The sequence below is a fragment of the Leuciscus leuciscus genome (genome assembly GCF_965113295.1).
Source record: "Leuciscus leuciscus genome assembly, chromosome: 14".
NCBI classification, from domain to species: Eukaryota; Metazoa; Chordata; class Actinopteri; order Cypriniformes; family Leuciscidae; genus Leuciscus; species Leuciscus leuciscus.
The window spans coordinates 9,635,612-9,658,302 of record NC_138738.1 but is presented as its reverse complement, the minus strand read 5'-3'; the positions used below and the strand labels follow the sequence as shown (position 1 = coordinate 9,658,302).

The window sequence follows — 22,691 nt, the reverse complement described above, 5'->3', positions numbered from 1 at the left end:
GTCTTGTTGTTGATAAGTGCATTGTTTATTATAAACGTGCATGCATTACATCAAACACTTTAGGCAGACTTTATTACAGTTTTAATACATGATTTCATGATTAACCGAAATGTCCCTTTATCTAATATGAAATGGTGGGAAAGAACCCCCTTTAACACAACGATAGAAAGATCTTCACATATCATGTCAGCCTTCTTCTATTCACGGCCATTTACAAAAATGGCATTAACAGTAATGAAAAGCAATTGTTTTAAATGTAAAACACTTAAATGCCCATGATGTACATGATGTTTTCTGTATACAAAATAAAAAAGAAATAGAAGCTGTCATTGAATAGTACACAAGTAGAAATTGTTAAAGCTAAAAGGATCCCCATATGTAAACATTTGATCATCTGAGAGGGGACTTCATCGAAGTGAACCAGTGCTGAGCTCATCACACCACTTCTCATACGCTCGGAACAGAGTGTCTTCATTAGTGTCGTTGAAGATTTCTAAGAGAGGAATGAGGAAAGAATATTTACTTTTTCCAAATCCTGTTACTTTAACCTTCTGGTGCTGTTCAGTCATTTTTGACAAAATTTTTATTTATTTTTTTACTTCATCAGAATTATATGAAACTTGGAAAGGGTTTTGGCACTTGCTGTGTGAACACACAAAAAATCATGGACATGATTCGAAAAGGTTAAATGGTCCTGAAAAAAATAGTCACACTTGTATTGTTCGCGGTCATAAATGACTGCATTGGAAATGAATGGGAGACTAATTTAATCTGTTGGAAACGTTTGGGACTGTGCCAACAAGTTCTTACTGAAAGCTCTTTTTTTTTTTAGACATCAACCTCAAATTTGGAACACAACTTGTTTAGATTTATGGCTTTTATTTTCTCACAGTTTCAGAGTAAAACATGTTTTGTAAAATATACATTTAATATAAAAATTGAAAATAGCAATAAATGTAACATTTTGTAACTTTTTTCACTTCAGCAATAATCTGCCAAGTGTTGTCTTGTTGTCATTCAAGATTTATGACAGTTTAAGTTTGACATTTTATTTTCAGGTCCATGCTCAAAAAGTAAATAAATGGATTATATTATATAACTACTGCATAAATATAATTTAAAACCATAAAAAAATCCCCGAAAAATATATATATAAAAAATAGTACAATTTCATTGAAATAATAAAATAAATTCCGGTCATTTTTGACAGACATGTGAACAGTACCAGAAGGTTAAACACAATATCTTAAAAATTCCCCTTAGGTGCTTTATCTTTTCTTTTTGATAACCTCAAGTCATATCCCTACCTGACATACAAGTTTCAGGTAGGGTAGGGATACATGTAAAAACTTCATTTATGGAATTATTCAAACTCAAAATTTGTTTGTTAAAACAATGTTAAAATACATGAAATTGCTTCAGCCTCTGCAATAGTCTGTTTTCGACTAACACTAGTTGTAATGTATTACCTGCTCTTCCGAGGCCTATTGGTAAGGGCATTCTCACGAGTCCTCCAGAATGCTGTAGTCTGTCACTTAGAGATTTCTGCACCAAATCAAAAGTGCAGTCTTGGTGCCAAACCGGCAGCTCCATTCCCATCATGCAGCAGACGATCCTGAACTTCTCGTCCTCTGTGAGCATCCCCATCTCACGTGCCACATACACCATGTACGCCATGTCAATATTCACTGCTTCACCATGGAGTAGAGCTGGTAGGACTTTCTAAAACATGGAAAAAGGGATGATTAAGTATTTCACATTCATTTATTGCTGCATTTTGCATGTGTAAAACCAAAGCCTGAAACACCCCTTAGGAAAAAGAAGTTTATTCAAGTGCGCTTTAGTTTACTCTTTTAAACTAAAAATAAGAACGTATACTTTCAGTCCACCTTTTATAAACTTCTCAGAAATATACTTAAAATGACACTTAGCCTAAGTATACTTGACTCATACTGACAGACAGGTCTAAGTATATTTGGCCTATACTTGTACTCAATCTTTTGATCAAGATATACTTAAAAGTATATACTTGGCTTTTAGTTGTGTTTAGTCTTTTGATTGAGTATAGCCTATTAAATACTTTTTACTTAAATACCACATACTTTTACATCCTGTCTTATAAACTTAAATTCTTTGAAAATAAAATATAAAACACATGTTTTGATGAACTTGACCTACTCCATCTATGTTTTGATCCTCGTTCTGAACCGATCCGGACGAAGTCTTTCGTAAAATGCGATTTTCTCAGCTTTTTATTTAAAAATGTTGCTTCTTCTTTTTTTTTAAACGAAACTTACCCATATTCAAGTGTTGATTAAAAAGGATGAATGAAGCTAGAATAAAAAGTTTTTAAATGGAAAGGGTTAAAAGTACAGTTAAAGGTAACGTTATATATAAATAATATACGTATATAGTAGTATACTTAAAGTGCAAAAATAATATATTAATAAATAGTAAACTGTAAGTGTGATGTTATGTTATGTTAACTTAATGAAATCTGCACTTTAAAACAACTAAACTAGTATACTAGTTTACTGAGAGTATACTTCAAAGTGTACTTTCAGAAACTAAAAAATGTGCTAGTATTTTCCTAGTAAACTATCAGTATATTTACAAGTTCACTTGTAATATAGTTGCTGTACAAATGAAAAACTTAGTCTTCAACTTTTTGTGTACTCAAAGTTCACTTAAAAGTAAACTTTTAAGGACTAAAAAGTGGGTCAACTTAGTCCCAAGTAGTATTGACACACTACACTTACAAGTTATACTTCTAGTACATTGATATTAGTATACATAAAGTATCCTTAAAAATATACTTCATAAAATGAACATGAAAGATACTTATTTTTTGGAAGGAGCAGTCTCAGGTACTGTAATGTGGAAAAACTGCATCCAATCTTAGAACGGTTTTCCGACTCTCTACATTCCTAAATTTTCTTTTGTTTTTATCTCACAAAAGAAAATAATATTGAAAGCCTTAAGGCGAAACGGAGTAATCATGAGTGAAAGCCTTTAATTTATAACCCCACCCAACCCTTTGAAAATAGTAGAATGTGCTGTCGAAGAAGTAAAGATACCATCTCTAGTTCTGGGCTGATCAGATGACCGAAGTCGACCAGTCTGTCAAGATCATCCTCCCACAGGTTTGGAGCTAATTCTTCCAACATGGTTTCTATAGCGACACGCGTGGAAACAGAAGCAGGGTCAATGCAGTCGTCTTCTAAAACCTTAGCAGACTGGAACTTTGAGTCTAACAGGAACTGTCCCTGTGATTCCAGAAGTTCAAACAGCCCTCTGTGCTTCATGAGAGCCATCTACAACAATATAAATATAAATTAATTAAAATCTGTTTGACAAATACAGTTGCTAGGACATATTTCTCAATACTTAGGTTGGTGACTTTTCTTCAAACTAGATCAGTTCATGGCTAATTAAAAGGCAGAGCAGAGCAGTTCATTTCACATTCAAAATGCATTAAAAGTACCAAAACACATCTCTCAAATCAAGTCGTTTTTCCAAAACACCAAGGTTGTCACCCAACAAACACACTTTCTCACTCATAAAAACAATGACCTAAAACACTAACAACAGGTAGAAGTATACCAATAATAATAATTACAGTATGTGCACTTACGAGTACTTACAGTGTACTTGCCTAAGAAAAGGTTCTGGGTAATATAGGGTAACTACATGGGTTAGGTTTAGGTTCAAGGTTAGTATCTATTACCCAGTAATTGTAATAACTATAATAAGTACATAGTATGTACATGGGGTACAGGACTGTAAAATAAAGTGCTACCAAAATTGCTGTCTTGTTCAGTTTTGTATTATGTTAGGTTTTGGTGAGGGTTGTGAGAAAACAATTCGTGTAATTTGATAGAAATAGTAATTGAATGCATTTTGTGAGAAAGCAATGAGCGTTTAAAAAGGTGACCTTAGTATTGAGAAACTGGTCCTAGCGATTGTAAAAACTGAAATAATAAATACAGTGAAAAACAACAAACTTTTATTGTACCTTCAGCATTTCTGCAAGACCATTAGATATGTGCCTGCGAGGAATTGTCTGTATAAACGACCGGTCCAAGAATGCAGCGACAGGTGCGATGTAGGTGCCTAGCTTATTCTTGCAGTTTGCAAAATTCACGCCCGTCTTTGCTCCGACACTAGCATCTATGTAGGACAGAAGAGTGGTGGGAACACGAATGTAGGGAGTGCGCCTTCTGTAGAGGGACGCTGCGAGACCCACGATATCCAGGCAGACCCCACCGCCGATGGCAATGATGGGCTCCGTGCGCCGGTCGATACCAAACTGGTGAACTTCCTCCAGGATCTTCAGAGCCATTTCCATGGACTTGTTCTCCTCCGTCGTGGGCAGGGGCAGGATCCGGTACAGGACGTGTCTGGCCTTGAGGTAGTCGGTGACCTGAGAACCATAGAGATTGTATACTACCTCATCCATGACTATGAAGCGTTTTAAGGGCTTGGTGCTGGACCGTACGGCCTCAAGCTGCTCAGTGTCTCTGATGTGGCCCAAAAGCAGAGTGTCATTGCTGTGGTCAAGAAGGTTTTTGGTCTGAATAACTGTATATGTGAAGGTGATGGGGGTGACCACTGTCCAGGTGGTGCCACTAGAGGAGGTGCTTTCGTAACTGCAACATATAAAGCTCATAACTCATTTTGTAGCTTGTTTTTGATCAAAAAAAAGATGTCAAATTGAATATATTGCAAAAAAGTGGTGCTACCATACTGTAAAAATACTTGTAAAAAGTTAATTTAACCCTTCTATTGTTTTCAGGTCAAGAATATACTAAACCAGTGCTGTCAAATCGATTAATCGCGATTAATCACATCTGACATACAAGTTTGTGCTTATATATGTATGTGTGATATATATATGTGTGTGTCTGTGTGTATATATATATGCATGTATATATATACACACAAGCACACACATTTATACATGTATGCAATTTATATATAAATAATATATTCAAATATATATATATACACACATATATTATATAAACAAACTTATGTTTGATGCGATTAATCAATTTGACAGCGCTAATCTAAAAGTAATAGCTATTTTTACATTTTAATTTGTCAAATGTTACCCATATTCGCGTAACCAGTTATGGCCTTTCACCCTTGCCCTTTCAGCATGTTGTTTGCAGATTTCTCTAAATCTATCTATTTGTCTGAAAAACGTTATATATTTTGTAATATCTTTCAAATATTTAGGTGTAAAAGACCCCTTGGATGTAGTTTTCTCCTTAACACTGTGTAACATGAAACCACTACAGCACTTTTCTGCAATACTGACACAACCTGCTTTGCATAAGTAGTGGATATGCAAACAGAGGCTGTATTTGACTCCTCCTGTTTAATGGAGACTTAGTGTGAAGTAAAGAGAAATATGTATGAACTAAAATTGTAGCTCTATCGTTTCTATCACTCTATCCATCTACTAATAGCATAACGATACAGGTTTTGTTATAAAATACTGTAGCCTACATTAAATGTTATGAAATGCCCAAAGTAATCACAATTAACCAGGAAAATAGGTCTTTAACATTAATTTTTACTCAACTCTTTACTTTGTTGTAAATATATAAATATGTTTAATACATAATCATAATACAATTTAAAATCAGATTTAAAAAAAACATCCTTACCTGCACTATTCTTACAAACATTACCTGCTGTAGGCTACCCTAAAAAATAATGTAATGTATATTTTAATGTATCTTTTGATGTTTTCTAAGTGAGTCAACAACAACAAAAAAACAGTAGGTGGGTGCAGTTTCTCAGGACAGTAGTTATTAGGACGTGATGAAATTCTGACCCTAATGTAAGTTGATTCAACCTCTGACTTGAATAAAACTAGTTCATTGAGAAGTTACACATAAAGCACACCTGGCAACATTTTTATAAATAAAACAGTATAAGTGTTTCTGTAAATGTTCAGAATACTCATTTTATACGCACATTTTAGCAGCTGAAACTCGTCCTTTCATTCCTTGCTTCACATTTTGCCCTGCTTTGCGTTTCCACGTCCCCTTCACCTGCACCAGGCTGAATACGGTTTCCTTCTGTTTGTTGAGGTTTTCCATCGTCGATGTCTCTAAGGATGGGTGCCAAGGAACCGCTGACTGCCGAATTTCAGGTGTATTAACTGTTAAAGGTTCATCAGGTGTCTCCATATTTGAAGAGTCGATATATAATGGCATGGGGTGTAACAGCAGGAATCAGGGAGGAGCTTCCGAGGAAAACTTATGAAATATTCTCTCTCTCCAAAACCGTGATGTCTCACAGACTTTGAACTTACACAACTCACGTTCGCTACGATCAGTTACATATGACGATGACCACACGTGCACCAAATGCCCCGAAGCGGTTGGATTATGAAATATGTCGAAACGTTATGAGAGCTAAATGGAAAGTTATGTAAATGATAAAAGTCATTTTCATGCTACATTAGATTATAGTTGATAAAAAAAAATAACTTATAGGCTATGTCTCACAAAAAAAAAAAAAAAAAAAAAGGGAATTATGCCTCTTTTATTTCTAATGATAAATAAAGTCATTGGGCACCAATGTGCAGGCCTATGTGTATTCATGGATTCCGAGGACTGTCAATATCAGTGTTAGGAGAAGGCGATGACTTTCATTTGATGAGACACTCGAAGATGATGCCTTGTTTCTGTCATTGCGTAATATGCATGGAGAACGATCATAAGGTTTAGGCTACTCATCCGCTTTTTTATCCCAGTTATTAGACAGTTTTCTGGCGCACACAAACAAATAAGAAAATGATGATGAATGATCTTAAATTCAACTAAAAAAAGGAATAACATAAGGAAGATCAGGAAAAGACCCTGTTGAAGTCATTGCATAAAGTTAAGCAGGTTTAACAGGTTTGACTCTGTTTGATAAGCAAGCACGTGCACACTGAAGCAAGGTAGTGCAGACCTCAGTCTTGACCTTTGCATTCCAAAATATCAAGTAACACATCATGCACTTTGGAATTACTGTTGCCAATTTTCGTGTTTGCTCTTGAAGGGGGTAGATATACTAACTTTTGTAATGCTATTAGCAAATTCCATTAAGATGGTATGGTGGTATGAAAAAATTATATGATCAATAAGTCATGACAAATATTTTTACATGACTTAAACTTCCTCAAAATAAGTTGAGCAGTTTTCTACTTTTTGTAAAAGTTATACAAGATGCAATGCATTTTTTCAATTTAATATAGGCCTAATTGAAGTTGAAATGACTTACACAGACCAGTTGATTGTACTTAAAAATGTAAGGCAGCAACTTCTTTAGAAATTTAAAAAAATATAAGTTGACTTGAACTTTGCTCATCCCATGTCAAGTTATCCAACATATTTTGGAATTTGGAATTACTTTCATGCTTACTGTGTTTAAAAAAAAAGAAAAAGTCAATATATATAACCACATTCATCACATTTTAGCCCTGAAACAGAAAACATGCACCACACAATAATCTTTAGTCTCTAGAAGTTGGCAATGGCATGAGAAATACATTTTCACCTGATAGCCTAATATTAATTAGTTGAGTCTGTTTTGAGTATGGGTCACATCATGACTTGGTTTAATTTTCTGTGGTTGTTTTGTCAGTCTGACCTAAAAATAATATATCTGCCTGGTACAGGTCATTCTGACTTTGTTATATTTCAAGATATATATATTTATCTTACTTTGATTCAGTGTTCCTACTTTGTTTTGGGGGTGGGGGAGTTTTTTTTCCCCCTCAATAGAAATCACGTTCTTTTAGTAGAAATCAAGCAGAGGAAGATATTGCGTTTTGGGGCTGGGGGCCTCAGGGGAGATCGTTATGGGCCCCCTGTACAAAGTCCCCCTTCTCAATTTTTGAGTAAAAAAAAAAAAAAAAACCTTGCAAAAGTTCATATTATTCACATGTAAAACTGATATTATTAGGCTATATTTAGTTGGCTACATCTTTGCATTTTTTAACTAGATCTTTTCTTGCAGAGTTTCACACAGCTAATTTTATTGTAGAACCATAAATGACAAATAGTCTACCCTGCCCTATAGCTATCCTGCTGAATTTTTCTCCAACCCTGATCAAACATATGCCTGAAAAAGCTTCTGGATTACTTGAAAATGATATGTTGTGTTAAAAATTGCATTAGGCTATATACTTTATAAGGATGGAGGTAAACTCTGCAGGACAGTGAAGCTAAGGGCTAGAATTACTGTACGTTCTCTCACCATATGTCGTTTTTTAGAAGTATTGATCATAACAAATTTAATTTCCCTAAGCCTAGAGGTTTTAACAAGGGACCTGTGAATATTTTTTTTTCTGTGAAAATTTTTTTTTTAAGTGCTCAAACGGGTGGGTTTGTGGGGCGTGAAATGCGATTCACAGGGGTCAGACAGCAGCAGCCTCAAACGTGCTCAGAAGCGCATTTACGTAGTGTGTACACACACGCACGAGAGAGAGAGAGAGAGAGAGAGAGAGAGAGAGAGAGCGCGCGCTGATCACGGACGGAAACTGATCCATGCATTGACTGAGAATTCGTTAACTTGTGTAAGTTTGTGACGTGATAGTTTGCATAACGTTTATGCTTGTAAGGTGGGCTTGTGCAACGGAGAACACGGCCAACACAACTCTTCCAATTCAAACTTCGAGGATTCGCTAGTATGCAGGCAGCAAAAGGTAGGAATGTTTACGTGCGTCGGGTTGTATTCCCGAACTATTTACAGATTGCTACATGACAAGTCAAACTGCACATTTTCTGAAATAACGTCAGTTTTGTTTGTTGCAGCAGAACTAATGTTTAATGTAGTCTTACAACTCTTAGCCTACTGAAAATTTACACAGCCGAAAATAACTTTAAAAGCCACGAGTGGGATTCCAGTCAGGGTTAGTGTGTCACTGAGCTCGGCCAGAGGTGTCGAGTAGACAGCGTAGCCTACTGTCACACACTCTTAAAAATAAAGGTTAGAAAAGGGCTACAATATATTTGTGTAGCGGTGCAATAGAGCAACCTTTTTTGTTTCACGAAAGGAGCTTTCAATTAACAGTTCTTTCTTCGAGGAACATTTAAAAAAAAAAATATCGAAATAACCTTTTTCCTCATGGGAATCATCAATGCCAGTAAATAAACAAATTTTTTAAAGTCGTCATGAAATCAAAATTGACCCTATTTACTTTGTCAGGGCATATTACTAGTCTTGTGGTGAACAATTAATCCGTGCAAGTTAATACACAGAATTATATATATTTTTGGCTTTAATCAAAATCTGAAAAGTTACTTCCGGTCTGGAATGGCGTTCCTTCTCTGATGACGTCAGGTGGACGGCTTGGGTTGAAAACGCTTTAACCACTCCCCTTAAACCGTTAGTCTGCTGTGAGCGAGAGATGGAGAGGAGGAGCGCTAAAGTAAAACCCTGCCCTCTATTCAATATTCTGTTTCACTTGGAAATAAGTCACAACACTGGAGAAAAGTCGTTTGCGACTTCCGGTTCACGGGGACATTAAGAGTGTAAAAGTAGTAGACTAGTGAACGTACAGCAAAACAGACAGACAACAAAAAACACTCGCTTCTCCACAAGACGCACCAATCGCAGACCTTCGATTTAAAGGGATAGTTCGCCCAAAAATGAAAATTCTGTCATTAATTACTCACCCTCGTGTCGTTCGAACCCGTAAGACTTTCGTTCATCTTCATCTTTTTGATGAAATCTGAGAGCTTTCTGTCCCTCCATTGACAGCCATGCAACTAAATCTTTGACGCTTCAAAAAGTTCATAAAGCGATCGTAAAACTAATCCGTATGAATCGAGAGGTTTTGTCCGAATTTTCTGAAGAGACACAATTGCTTTATATGATGAGCAGATTGAATTTAGGCTTTTATTCACATATAAAAATTTATCAAATCACACATCACTTGTGGTAAACGTAAGCTCAAGCATGTTTTCTTGATGTGCTTGAACCAATGAGGTTCATTCTTGTGTGTTACGCAGCACGTTTGAGCTTCTGCAAGAACCAATGAGGTTCATTCTCGTGTGTTACGTAGCACATTTGAGCTTTGAGCTTCTGTTTATGTGCTCTAAACAATGTTTAAATGTGACTAAAAGCCTAAATTCAATCTGTTTATATAAAACGATCTTCAGAAGTCTCTTCAGAAAATTTGAACCAAACCGATCAATTCACGTGGATAAGTTTTACGATCTCTTTTTGAACTTTTTGAAGCGCCAAAGTCAGTTGCGTAGCTGTCAATGGAGGTACAGAAAGCTCTCAGATTTCATCCAAAAGATCTTCATTTGTGTTCCAAAGATGAACGAAAGTCGTACGGGTTTGGAACGACATGAGGGTGAGTAGGCTAATTAATGACAGAATTTTAATTTTTGTGTGAACTAACCCTTTAGAAATGTGTCGAGTTTATAAGAGGTTCTATATTGTCTTTTGTCAGTGTAGACACAGTGTTAGCAACAAATTGCACCCAGAATTTTTGGTAACTTTGAATGATTGCAAGTAGGACAAGTAACATGGCTCAATTGTTCAATACATTAGGATTTTTCAAAGGCTACAAAGGTTATGTGATATGTGACCTGTATGAGTAATTACACAGTCTTGGTGTGCTATGTAACCAGTTCTCACTTCTAAATCTTAGTTTAGGCCAACTATCAGGTAGTAGGCATCAGTAATTAAGTGTTGTAGCTGGATCACATACCTCTGTGAAAGCTCAAATATAAAATTTCCATGATTATAAACACATCTAGCTACAAAATCACATACTACTTATTCACTTATCCATCCTTTGAATATTAGTTTCAGACACTCCTGTGGAGTTTGTCGTTGAGTACCTGCTGAAGGCTAAAGAGATTGTGGAGAATAATGCAAATATTCCAGCTGGACTGCTTGATAACCTTCAGAAGGCCCTGGACATCGCTAGCGGATTGGATGGTTACCTAGAACAAATGAGCAGCCAGGAGAGTGAACCGTTGGCTGAGTTGTATAGGTAACCAAAACTCTTCAGATGACCAGTTCTGTGAATAGTGTCTTTGTTTAGGGTGTGTTTCTTTGTTTGTCCTGAAGCTGTTTGTGCAGTGCAAGCTTATTTGCCTATACTGTTATGTTATTGTAATGTTTTATGAACTATATGTTTATGCAATAAACACAAGATTGACATAGATTCACAATATTTATTTTCTGTAGGAAATCAGTTTCTCATGACTGGAACAAGGTACATGAGGATGGAAAAACCTTATTCAAGCTTCCTGTTACATGCATAACTGGACAGGTAGAAGGTATAAATCTTGAAAATACGAATCTTTTTTTTTTTTTTTTTACTGCAAGATTTAGTCAATTTTTGAATCTCCACTTTGATCATCAGTTCATACTACCATTCAAAAAGTTTGGGTCCGTAAGTTTATTTGTTTATTTATTTATTTTGAAAGAAATGAATACCTTTATTCAGTAAGGATGCATTAAATTGGTCAAAAGTGACAGTAAAGACATTTATAATGTTACAAAAAATGATATTTCGAATAAATGCTGTTCTTTTAACCTTTTTATTTATTAAAGAATCCTGAAAAACTCATCACTTGTTTCCACAAAAATATCAAGCAGCAAAACTATTTTCAACTGTGATAATAATAAGAAATTTTTACTTGAGCATCAAATCAGCATTTTAGAATGATTTCTGAAGGAGGATAGCGTGGCACTGAAAACTGAAAATTCAGCTTTGCCATCACAGGAATTAATTATGCTTTAAAATATATTAATATAGTAGAAAACAGTTATTTTATATTGCTATTGTCATTAACAACATATACTGTTTATTGTCATTCTATAGGTCAGGTATTGAAGATGCTGGTCCACATGACCAAAGCAAAGAGGGTCTTAGAGATAGGCATGTTCACAGGATATGGGGCCTTGTCAATGGCAGAAGCCTTACCAGAAAATGGCCAACTTATTGCCTGTGAGCTCGAGCCTTACCTGAAAGACTTCGCACAACCTATATTTGACAAGTCTCCCCATGGTAAAAAGATAACTGTAAAGACTGGGCCTGCTATGGATACCCTAAAGGTTGGACACCCCGCCAGCTCTACATATCAGCTTTTAAACATGTCCTGCCCTGCAAGGAATTTTTATTATTTTGTTTAAAAAATGCTCCACTGTTTTTCAGGAATTAGCTGCCACCGGAGAGCAGTTTGACATGGTTTTCATCGATGCAGACAAACAGAACTACATTAACTATTACAAGTTCCTCCTGGACCACAACCTTCTGCGGATAGATGGTGTTATATGTGTAGACAACACACTGTTTAAAGGAAGAGTTTACCTCAAGGATTCAGCAGATGATATTGGAAAAGCCTTGAAAGATTTTAATCAGTTTGTCACAAATGATCCTCGAGTAGAGCAGGTATGCATGTTCTTCTCTTTAATGTTAACTTTTATTCATGTTACAAAATTGATATTTTACAATAAACAATCAGATATTTTTGTTATGTGTCTTAATTTGTCAGTTAACCATTGTTTATAGGTTATTATTCCTCTGAGAGATGGCCTGACTATAATACGAAGAGTGCCCTACACACCTCAGGCAAACACACAGGTGGAGGTATTTTTAAGCTTTAATTGTTTTTAGGCTCAAATAATTGCTTTTTTTAATGCAAATTGACTGTACAGCTGTTGATCAAAGCAATGATGAAGATCTATGCTTCATAGAGCACTGTAACCTATGACGAGGTGTTTCGAGGAGTCCAAGGCAAGCAAGTTCTGGACAGGTTACGTTTGGATGGTAAAGTGGCCTATGTGACCGGGGCCGGTCAGGGCATCGGCAGGGCCTTCGCACATGCTCTCGGAGAGGCTGGAGCCAAAGTCGCCATCATAGACATGGACAAGGGAAAGGCTGAAAATGTGGCCCATGAACTGACTTTGAAAGGTAAGTGGTTTTCGGTAATTGAAACAAAATATTTGATAAAAAACTTAAAGAATGTAAAAATGGGAAATGTTGCCTCTGCAGCTAACTGAAATAAGTTGTTTAGGTTAAAGGATTAAAATGACAAAAAAAAAAAAAAAAAAAATTGTATAAAGCTAAATAGAAATAATGGAAAAAAAACGAATAAAATTAAAAAAGCATATAACAAAATTGCTAAAACTTAAACTAAAATGAATATCTAAAATGCACAAAGTTTTATTTGCATGGAAAAAATAGAAATAATAATTAAATAGAAAAAAATACTGCTTACTATTCTATTTATAATGTTTAAATTACTTGTTTTGATCAGCAGATGGCGCCCTAGTATCATAGTTCCAATCCAAACTTTTCCTGCTGTTCAGACGGATTTTGACATCTTTTGTATATATATATATATATAGTGTTTAAAACAGGGACAAACACATTTATTTCGTAATATACTAAAGTTTTGTTTGTGTCTTATCATTTGTTTCTTGTTTATGTATGTTGTTCCAGGCATTTTGAGCATGGCTGTGGCTGCAGATATTAGCAAACCAGAGGACGTTGAGCAGATGATTGACGACATTGTTTCAAAATGGGGCACAATTCACATCGCTTGCAACAACGCTGGCATCAACAAAAACTCTGCTAGTGAGGACACCAGTCTAGAAGAATGGGACCAAACCTTTAATGTTAACCTCAGAGGGACTTTCATGTGTTGCCAGGTACCACATCATTTATGCGTTTTATTTGTCATTAATTGTAGCTGAGATAAACCATTTAGTTTAAGCTTTGCTGAAAAAGAAAATCATGGTAAAAATGCGGCATGCAATTGCTAAAGATTTCATCGACCCACAGTCAGCATCATCCTGTCACCAGAAGGGACCTAGATAAGATTAGACATGACCAAAGGTTAAACTTAGATTGTTTGTGTGTTTTTTGTTTAGCCTGAAAAGGGCCCCAGGTTCAAATCTTCACCTTACATATAGTTTTTATCATACTAAACCAAGCAAAATTGCAACTGAACCTAACAGCCATTGATCACCATGGATTTTTTTTTGCATAAGAGCAGTTTTAACATTTTGTCACATGGGTTGCCACTACTTGTATTTTCCCAAACTTTTGCAGATTCTAATTGCTTTTGTATATTAGCAACAACTTTTCCATGAGTTTCTGACATTTCCCGGGAGACGGAATAAAAGCTTTGATAGGTGAACAGAGAAGTGTGAAGGAAAGTGATTTCATACCTACAGCATTAGAAGACATTAAATCCTGCTAGGCACCAGATAAATCAGAGTAAGCTGTTTTACACAAAACCGGGAGGTGATGGAGATGCCTTACGCGCATTAAAATGAACGCCCAGAGTTTTTGACACTTTTTGTCTCTCTCCTCATGCGGGGATTGTTATTCCTCTCCCTGTAGACTGTAGACGTGGAAGTCTGATTAGTGAAGGTGTCAATACTTTCCTCTGAAAGCACATTTGTCTCTTCTCTCCCTCAAATTACCGCCTCAGGCGGCCGGTCGTGTCATGCTGAAGCAAGGATACGGCAAGATAATCAACACAGCTTCCATGGCCAGTTTAATAGGTGAGTGATGATTTTTATGCCGCCATAAGCTGAGATATTACACTGTCTCTTCCCTCTGAATTTAATACTCTCATCAAACGTAGGGGTGGGGTTTTGGAAAGAGATGTTTTTGTAATACCGTATAGGTACACTTGTCCATGATTTAAGATGAGGAAAAATGGTTTAGAAATCTATTATAAAACACGTACCAAGCTATTAGAAATGTACTCTTTATATTCATGTCAGTTTCACAAGTTTTTGAAAAATACCATTATACACAAAGAAAAGTTTGTTTAAAAAATGTCATGTGGTATCAAGTAGTTAACCATCAAGTAAATTGCGTCTATATATATGTATGTATGTATGTATGTATGTATGTATGTATGTGCGTGTAGTGAAAATTATACCATACTACTTGATAAGATTTTCTTTTAATGAGGCCTTTTCTTCATTATGTTTTCACTTTTGTATCACCCTAGCATTTTTTACTTATACTACATCAAAATGAATTTTAATACAGAAATTAGAAACATGCTATTCATGGAATCATCTTTAGGTTTGTAAGCAGCCTGCACCGTACAGCTTTTAACACACCAAAATGACTGAGACCAGTCAAGAAAAGCTGCTAAATTGTAATACACCTTTACAGATCTGACATAGCATTTGTGCTCAAACTGTCTGTGTTCAAACATCACTGGCCCTTTTATTGTTTGTTCAACCGTATTGCCCCTCACAAGGCTGTTTTTGCATCATTATAAACACGACAACTGTAACGCTGTTGAAAGGCTGTAAATTGCAACTTGTTCAGCCTCGTGTAAAGGGACTTCCTGGTATGCCGCCGGTCCTGGGTGCTCCGTTTAGAGCTGCGGAATAAAAACAGTGTTTGGTTTTTATGCAGCGGCATGCTGTAAACGAACTTTATTTGCGACGCAGCGTAACACAATTTCTCCAACAGGTCCCTCGCTGTGCAACAGCAGCACTCCATCAACAGTATAGGCAAGTAGCCAATAAACTTGTGTACCATATGGACGCTAGTCCCAACTGTGGGTGCAATCTGTAACAAAGGAGCATACTGCTAAAGGAAGTGGAGAGAGAGAGAGAGAGAGAGAGAGAGAGAGAGAGAGAGAGAGAGGAAGGAAGGAAGGAAGGAAGGGGGAGTAGAGGGCAAGGGGAAAAAGTGATCAATTACTCACATTACATACAGTCCTTCAGGAATTTTCTTTATTGGCCTGGACATCTGTTATAATATTGTCATAATGTGTAATCAGATGGGGGCTGTTGTAGCCAAGTTGGGGAATACATCTTGAAAGTCCCATTAAAATGCACAATGACACTACCTCTGTCCATCTGGTGAAAAGCACAGTGTTTTCCCATCTCCTTTTCTCTTCTGCATTCCCTTCGACCACTTTAAGTACATATTGGAATATTTCAAATGATCTTTTTGGATTTGTATTTTTCTGCTGTTCGGCCCATTGATGAAAGATGTATTTGACCTAACATAGAAGATAGGTGGCGTCATGCATTTACACATGAAGTGATACCTGAACACGACTGGCTGTTAAAGGGTTAGTTGACCCAAAAATGTAAATTCTGTTATCAATTCTACACCTTTTGTCATTTCAAACCTATATGAGTTTCTTTCCTTTGTGGAGCACAAATAGAAATGCTTAGAAGAATGTTCACGCAGCTTTTTTTTCTCCATACAGCAAAAACATATAGTGTGCAGGAACTGTCCAGCTCTAAAAAGGACAAAAGAGCACCATAAAAGTAGTTCACATGACTCATGCACTATACTTCAATTATTTTAAAGACATATGATAGCTTAGTGTGGGGAACAGATTTGATTCACTGAAAATCTCAAAAATTCGCTGACAGCATTCCATGAAACATCTTTTTTGTGTTCCACTGTATAAAGAAATCACATAGGTTTGGACCGACATGATGGTAACAAAATGATGACCAAATTGCCTTTTTTGGTGAGTGAGATATCCCTTTAATACTCGGGTCTTGGATGACAAATCAGGCTCTGATGACATCACATTGACCTGCAACATCTCTGAAATTTACAGATCAGAGAGGAGGAGCCTTGTTTCTTTGCTCTTAAAATGTGAAATGAAAATCTGTATGAATGTTAAATGTGATTGAAGATATGTTTCACTTTCCTCTTTATCCTCTCAAGCTGACTGCTCTTTAAAACCGCAATGTTCTTTGAAACATCAATGCCGCCCAGAGGCATAAAAAGGCCTGTTCTTTCACCGCATTTTCAGCTAGGATTAATACATGTTGGCCTTTTTGTGTGCTGATAAGACAGACCTAGAATCCGGAAGCTTATTTGTAGGCAAAGAACGACCTTTTTTTTTTAATAACAGTGGTATCCCTCGAAAACCAGGCCCAGCGCAACCTGACAACTGTCCGGTTAGCATTTCTCCTTTAAAACAAACGAGGGGCCAGAGAGCGCAAACTCATCTCCACAGGACTGGCCGCTGCCTTCGCACAGCTGTGCCGTATTTATCATCCCGCTCCCAACCACGGCAATTTGGCAGTGAGATCACCGGGTGACGAGGTTAACTACTAAAGTTGCATGTAACTTGGAGCCTCCCTCGTGATGATTAATCAAGCGAGCCCCTTTTTCCCTGCATCGCATGCAGCGTCGAGCATCTGTGATGGTCAAGGCAAACAAATGGCGTTTTGCCTTTGTTTCTGAAGATGATGCACACCGAACATCCCCAGTAATTAATTTTACATCGCTTCATCTGCGGGGTCCCAAAAGCTAATGAAAGTGTTTTCATGTCACATTGGAGTTCAAGACCCTCTCACTGAGTTATGAGGGGAATGAAGTAATCGGGCCTGGTATTAATCACATGTTTAGGTCATTACAGAGTAGGATATGGATTTTAATGTGTGTTTAAAAGTTGGTTTATTTAATTAATTTCAATTTATTGATGTAACACTTTTCGCAATTGCTTCAATGCTGGTTCCATTAAGTTAACAGATGCACTCATTTTAAGTTTTTTCTTCTGGGAAAATGGACCAAAATGATTGATGGCTCATCTTGAGGTGTGCACAAATGTTTTGTCCAATAAAATGGTACCAGCAAAATAGGGTTTTCTCCTGTGACATAAACTGAAGACTTTAGACTATTTAAAAAAAAGGACAGTCCCTTTGATTATGTCCCATCTCATGCTCCTGTGTAAGTGTTTTTAAAATAAAAATTCTATTAATTTTCTCCACAGACAAATAGATTTTTAATGATATCGTAAACCAGAACTCTTTATTAAAGAGGTTTTTAAAATCCCTATGGAGAAAATCAATGGGAAAAATACTTCTGGACCCAAGGCCACTGAAAAAGTGCAGTCACTATTGTCCAGTATAGTTAATACACTCGCTTCAATGTCACGATTTCATCAAATCACTTAATAGAATTTCAATGTTAGAAAGAGATGAAATGACAGAAAACTGATAACATTTTTATTAATAATTTTTAAATGTGCTGTGTCCTTCTCAATAGTGCCGCATCCACAGAAGCAACTGTCCTATAACACATCCAAAGCTGGGGTGGTAAAGCTCACTCAAACCCTGGGCACAGAGTGGATCGACCGAGGCGTTCGAGTCAATTGCATCTCCCCGTAAGTGACCATAAACTGTGCTTTCTGGGTCAAAGGGATAGTTCAGCCAAAAATGAAAATTCTGTCATCACTTACTCATCCTCAAGTTGTTCCAAACCTGTATGAGTTTCTTTGTTCTGTTGTACACAAAAGAAGATATTTTGAAGAATGTTGGGAAACAGACAGTTGATGGCAGTCATTGACTTCCATAGTATTTTTCTTTCCTACTATGGAAGTCAATGGCTATCAACTGTTTGATTACCAACATTCTTCAAAATATCTTCTTTTGTGTACAACAGAACAAAGAAACTCTTACAGGTTTGGAATAACATAAGGGTGAGTAAGTGGTGACAGCATTTTCGTTTTTGGGTGAACTAACCCTTTAAGTCATAATTTCACTGGAATACATTTTTATTGCTGCTAACTTGATTATTTCCCTCTACATGCAATCTCAAGCAGAGTCACATGCTTCGGTTCTTCCCTGTATTATGTTTTCGAATGTAACACATGAATCAATGCCAACTTTTTGTGCAAACAAAAAAGGCCTTTCTCCCTTCATATGTACATTGCACCATTTAAATAGAGAGAGCAGTTTTTTGATATTTAAGTGGAAACTTAATTTGTTTTGACAGGGTCAAAAGCATTATTTTCCACAATGGGCCGCACAATTGAGACTCAGTTACTAAATTACAGTGTGAAACAATGCAACCCGGCTTAATTGGATGACGTCTAGAGGGATGAGTAGAGCAAACAGTTTCTTTAATTGTTATATTCAATTAGGGATTCAAATTAGCCTCTTCAGCTGAAGTGTCAGCAAAACAATGGCAGCCTTGTTTGTATCTATTTGTCTGCGCAGTTCTTCTGAGGAAAGGAAGAAAAGAGCAAGAGGAAGCGTGCACGTGTCGCTTGAAGCCGAGCATCCCCAAGCCCCCGTTGTTCCCACAGCAAATCCGCAACACGCATGCATGTGCTCTTTATTCATTTCTGTAAAGCACCAGCTTGTTTTCTAATTTTAATTTGTGAGGAAGCAATTCCTTTCTCTCTGCCGAACTCCCACTCCTCCCTTAAATACGAGGTCTCTCAATGGAACCCTGATTTCTGTGAAGTGACGGTTGGTAAATATGCATACAGGCGGCGGGACCACAATTAGCGCGTGTGAGGTTGACTGCCACCTGATTTCATTGGCAACTTTAGCTGCGACAGTGATAAGCTGCATTATCTACAAAATTGGCTGAGGGAAAACAGTAAGCCTTTGATTGCCAGGACGGGTTCCCAGATAAAGCTGTGCTGATGAGAATTATAATTGAGATTTAAATATGCTAACCAAAGGTGTCACATGCTACTTCAGCGCCTCTGATTTAGCCGCGGTGTCGGGTTTGGTATCAAGTTGAATTGAATATATTCGGCCAGGCTTAAATAGCGTGGAAGGCTGCTGGGGATTTGGTCTGTCATTGAGTGTGTGAACAGACTGGCTGCATTTCCCGTGCGGCTGTCTCTCTGTGAAGTACGTTCGTTCCAAATTGGTGTGCATTTCCCTTAGTTAGGGACAAAAGTGCCACTGAAGTTCAAACATAATTTCCAATTGATGTGGACAGTTGTTGATCCAGCTCCTCTTTAGTTCAACTTTTAGTGCTGACTATTTCATTAGGAATGTGCACAAATGGAATAAGGAATTATTCTCAAATAAATAAGAATAAAGGGCAATAATTGACTTTATCCTTTGGAAATTGTTCCATTATTTACCAAATGGATTAATGGAAACAAGATATAAATTGATTAATATATTATAACATAAAATTATATATATATATGATAAAAAGTTTAGGATCAATAACTGTTTTTCATTTTATAATATTTGAATGTGTATAATAATAATATTTGATGTAATTTAGTCCTGAATTTTAAGAAGCCATGTTACTAGTTTTCTGTGTCACCTGATCCTTCTGAAACCATTTTAGTATGCGGATTTGGTGCTGAAGAACATTTATTATTATTATCACAGTAAAAAAAAAAAGGTTGTGCTGCTTATTTTGTGGAAACTTGATTCTAGAAAGATTAATAGAAAGTAATAATATACCACTTACTAGATAGTAAATAGGGTCAGTTTTGATTTCATGTCAGCTTGAAGACTTCTGAAGTTCAGTTAGGAGTGTGTCAATCACACTATCCATCCATCAAAGCAAAATGAACCAGTGTAAACACCATCAGAGCTGTTCTGCTCACTACTGAGGTCCTTGAAGGATAGCCAACTTCATTTTATGTCACTGTGACTGCTATAACTGAAGCAAGTGGCCCTGAAACAACACTGTCTCCCTGCCTCTCATGTCTGATCTCTCTCTTTTTTTTTCTCGACAGTGGTATTGTTGACACCCCTCTCATCCATTCAGAGAGTTTGGAGCCTCTAGTTCAGCGCTGGCTGTCAGATATCCCAGCCGGACGACTGGCTCAAGTGACAGACCTCCAAGCTGCAGTGGTATTCTTGGCATCTGACGCCTCTGACTACATGACAGGGCATAACTTAGTCATAGAGGGTGGTCAGAGTCTGTGGTAGAGAAAGTTTGCCTCTCAGATTTGGTAATACACTGTTCCTAAAGGAGATTGAGTGACTAACTTGATTTTAATGATGCAGTACATTGGTGAAGGGATGTACTGTACATTTTAAGTAATCAAAGGGTCCAGCGTAAGAACTTATATGGTGTCTCAACTGTATATTTTTTAACCAGTGCGTTTTGGGCAAGGTTTTTATATTTGAACAGTTTTACAATAAACACTGCTTTCCACAACATGCTTTTGTTTTCCAAATTTTTTAGATAAAAAGGTAACACAAATTTTATTTAGTGGTATTTGCTCATACTTGCGGTGCGGGTCACATTTATCGTTGCTTGGCGACATTTTGCGAGCGAAGTCCAGTCTTTCCAATAGAAATCGGGAGTTTCGGGTTTGTGTGAAGTTGCTCACGTGAATGCGTGCTGACCAAAGGAAAGCTCCTTGGTGTGAAAGTGATTTCTGCGTGAGCTGTGCTTCATACCTCTCTATGCTATTGACAATGAACAGTTCACCTTTTTGCCTGCAAAAATTTGAGCGCACTTTTAGAGTTAAAGTTTTGAACAAACACCTTAGCCCTAATATTTAACTTCGGCGTGTAACTCATTCCATACTGGCACAAATTATGCTCAAATTGTGCAGCTTGTTGTGGGGAGGTGTGCTATTACTTTTTAAAACCTTCAAACTTAAAGTTTTGTAATTACTAAGTTTCACATTGAACTCATATTGGTCAAATATGACAGCACAACAAAAAAATGCTAAGCTACAACTACTCTCCAAATGCATTTTCTGCTAAATTTGCTCCTTGATTCAGATGCATCATAACATTTACAATGCATTTGTAATGCTACGTATCCCAAAATTACCTGCTATCACACTCGTTTAGGTCTATCCTCCCATGTTCAACCTTGTGTATAACACTACAAGTCCCTTTAACCATCACCAGCCCTGCAAGGACCTCTTCCCACTGTTATCTTAATTGCTCTCTGTTCTGTGTATATCCCGAAAAACAATACTTGAATGAAAAGGCCAGTGGAGAACTTGACCCCAGTCACTGCAATTATTCTAAAGGAGTGGCCAATTAGTTCCATTAGTAAAGCAATAGGATTGCAGGTATACACATAAATGCCTGTAATATTATGCCATCAGCTCTGATACTCAGGCCAGATATTTACATAATTAGTACTGTAAATGAGGAGATTGATGTTGGAGAGGTTCATTGTTATGTTAGATTGGTGATTCTGTGACTGATCTGAATCCCAGCATCACATCAACTATCAAGATATTCACGTTTAGATCCAAGAATGCACAATATGCATGTTTTGATGTTTAATAAAATCAGAAATACGACTAATCAGGACTCAATTGTTATTTAATGCAAAATCTGATGAACATAAAACAGATCCTCTTAGTAGATTTAAAAATGAGTCTCCTGGTTTCACAGACAAGGTTTAAACCTAGTCCCAGACTAAAATGCATGTTTGAGCTGTTTTAGCTGAAAGCAACTTGCTCTGACATATTTAAAAATATGTCGGTGCCATTGTTTTGTCTCAAGATGCACACCAGTGATGTTTTTTTTTCTAAGGCACATTTATAAAAGCTACTTAAATGTCCTAATTGTCCACAAGCCTACTTAATCTGGCCTAATCCTGGTTTAATCTAAGACCTTTCTGTAAAACCAGGCCAGTGAGTGCTAAAAAGAACGTCAGTGATTAAATTAAAAAGTGTGATCCATTATCTGTCCACTAAGTGGAAGCATGGAGTCAAAAAGCTTCAGTTCAGCGTGTGCTTCTTTTTTTATTACCAGCCCAGATCACTGAAGAACTATCAAACTGTCATTGCCCATTGTCTTCATTCTTTACATGGGAAATCTGCAGAAAGAAGATGATTGTTAATATAAAATGCTGCTCAAACTACTTAAATAAAAATGTTAATACTAGGCTAAATATTTGCTTTATTATTTAGTCTATTGATATTTCAATGCTACAGAAAAACATGTTTTTGCACATCACAAAT

General features: G+C 36.7%; 2 protein-coding genes across 4 annotated transcripts; one reads left to right on the top strand and one right to left on the bottom strand.

Annotated features, from left to right (window-relative positions):
- Positions 1-3: 3 nt before the first annotated feature.
- eevs (2-epi-5-epi-valiolone synthase) lies at positions 4-6,297 on the bottom strand. Its single transcript, XM_082190022.1, has 5 exons — positions 5,989-6,297; positions 4,016-4,649; positions 3,078-3,314; positions 1,470-1,722; positions 4-493 (listed from the first exon to the last, which is right to left on the bottom strand). Exons 1-5 carry the CDS (start codon positions 6,228-6,230, stop codon positions 408-410), a joined length of 1,452 nt encoding a protein of 483 aa, XP_082046148.1. The 5' UTR covers positions 6,231-6,297; the 3' UTR covers positions 4-407.
- Positions 6,298-8,482: 2,185 nt separating this feature from the next.
- LOC309513912 (uncharacterized protein) lies at positions 8,483-20,914 on the top strand. Of its 3 annotated transcripts, none has more exons than XM_082190011.1 (11): positions 8,483-8,710; positions 10,828-11,017; positions 11,215-11,306; positions 11,855-12,087; positions 12,188-12,424; positions 12,545-12,616; positions 12,730-12,946; positions 13,478-13,686; positions 14,475-14,547; positions 18,035-18,152; positions 20,487-20,914. In XM_082190011.1, exons 1-11 carry the CDS (start codon positions 8,695-8,697, stop codon positions 20,680-20,682), a joined length of 1,653 nt encoding a protein of 550 aa, XP_082046137.1. In that variant the 5' UTR covers positions 8,483-8,694; the 3' UTR covers positions 20,683-20,914. The 3 variants fall into 3 exon arrangements, with proteins under 3 accessions (XP_082046137.1, XP_082046136.1, XP_082046135.1); XM_082190010.1 differs by having other exon boundaries at positions 12,545-12,619; XM_082190009.1 differs by having other exon boundaries at positions 12,545-12,622.
- The last annotated feature ends 1,777 nt before the right edge of the window (positions 20,915-22,691 follow it).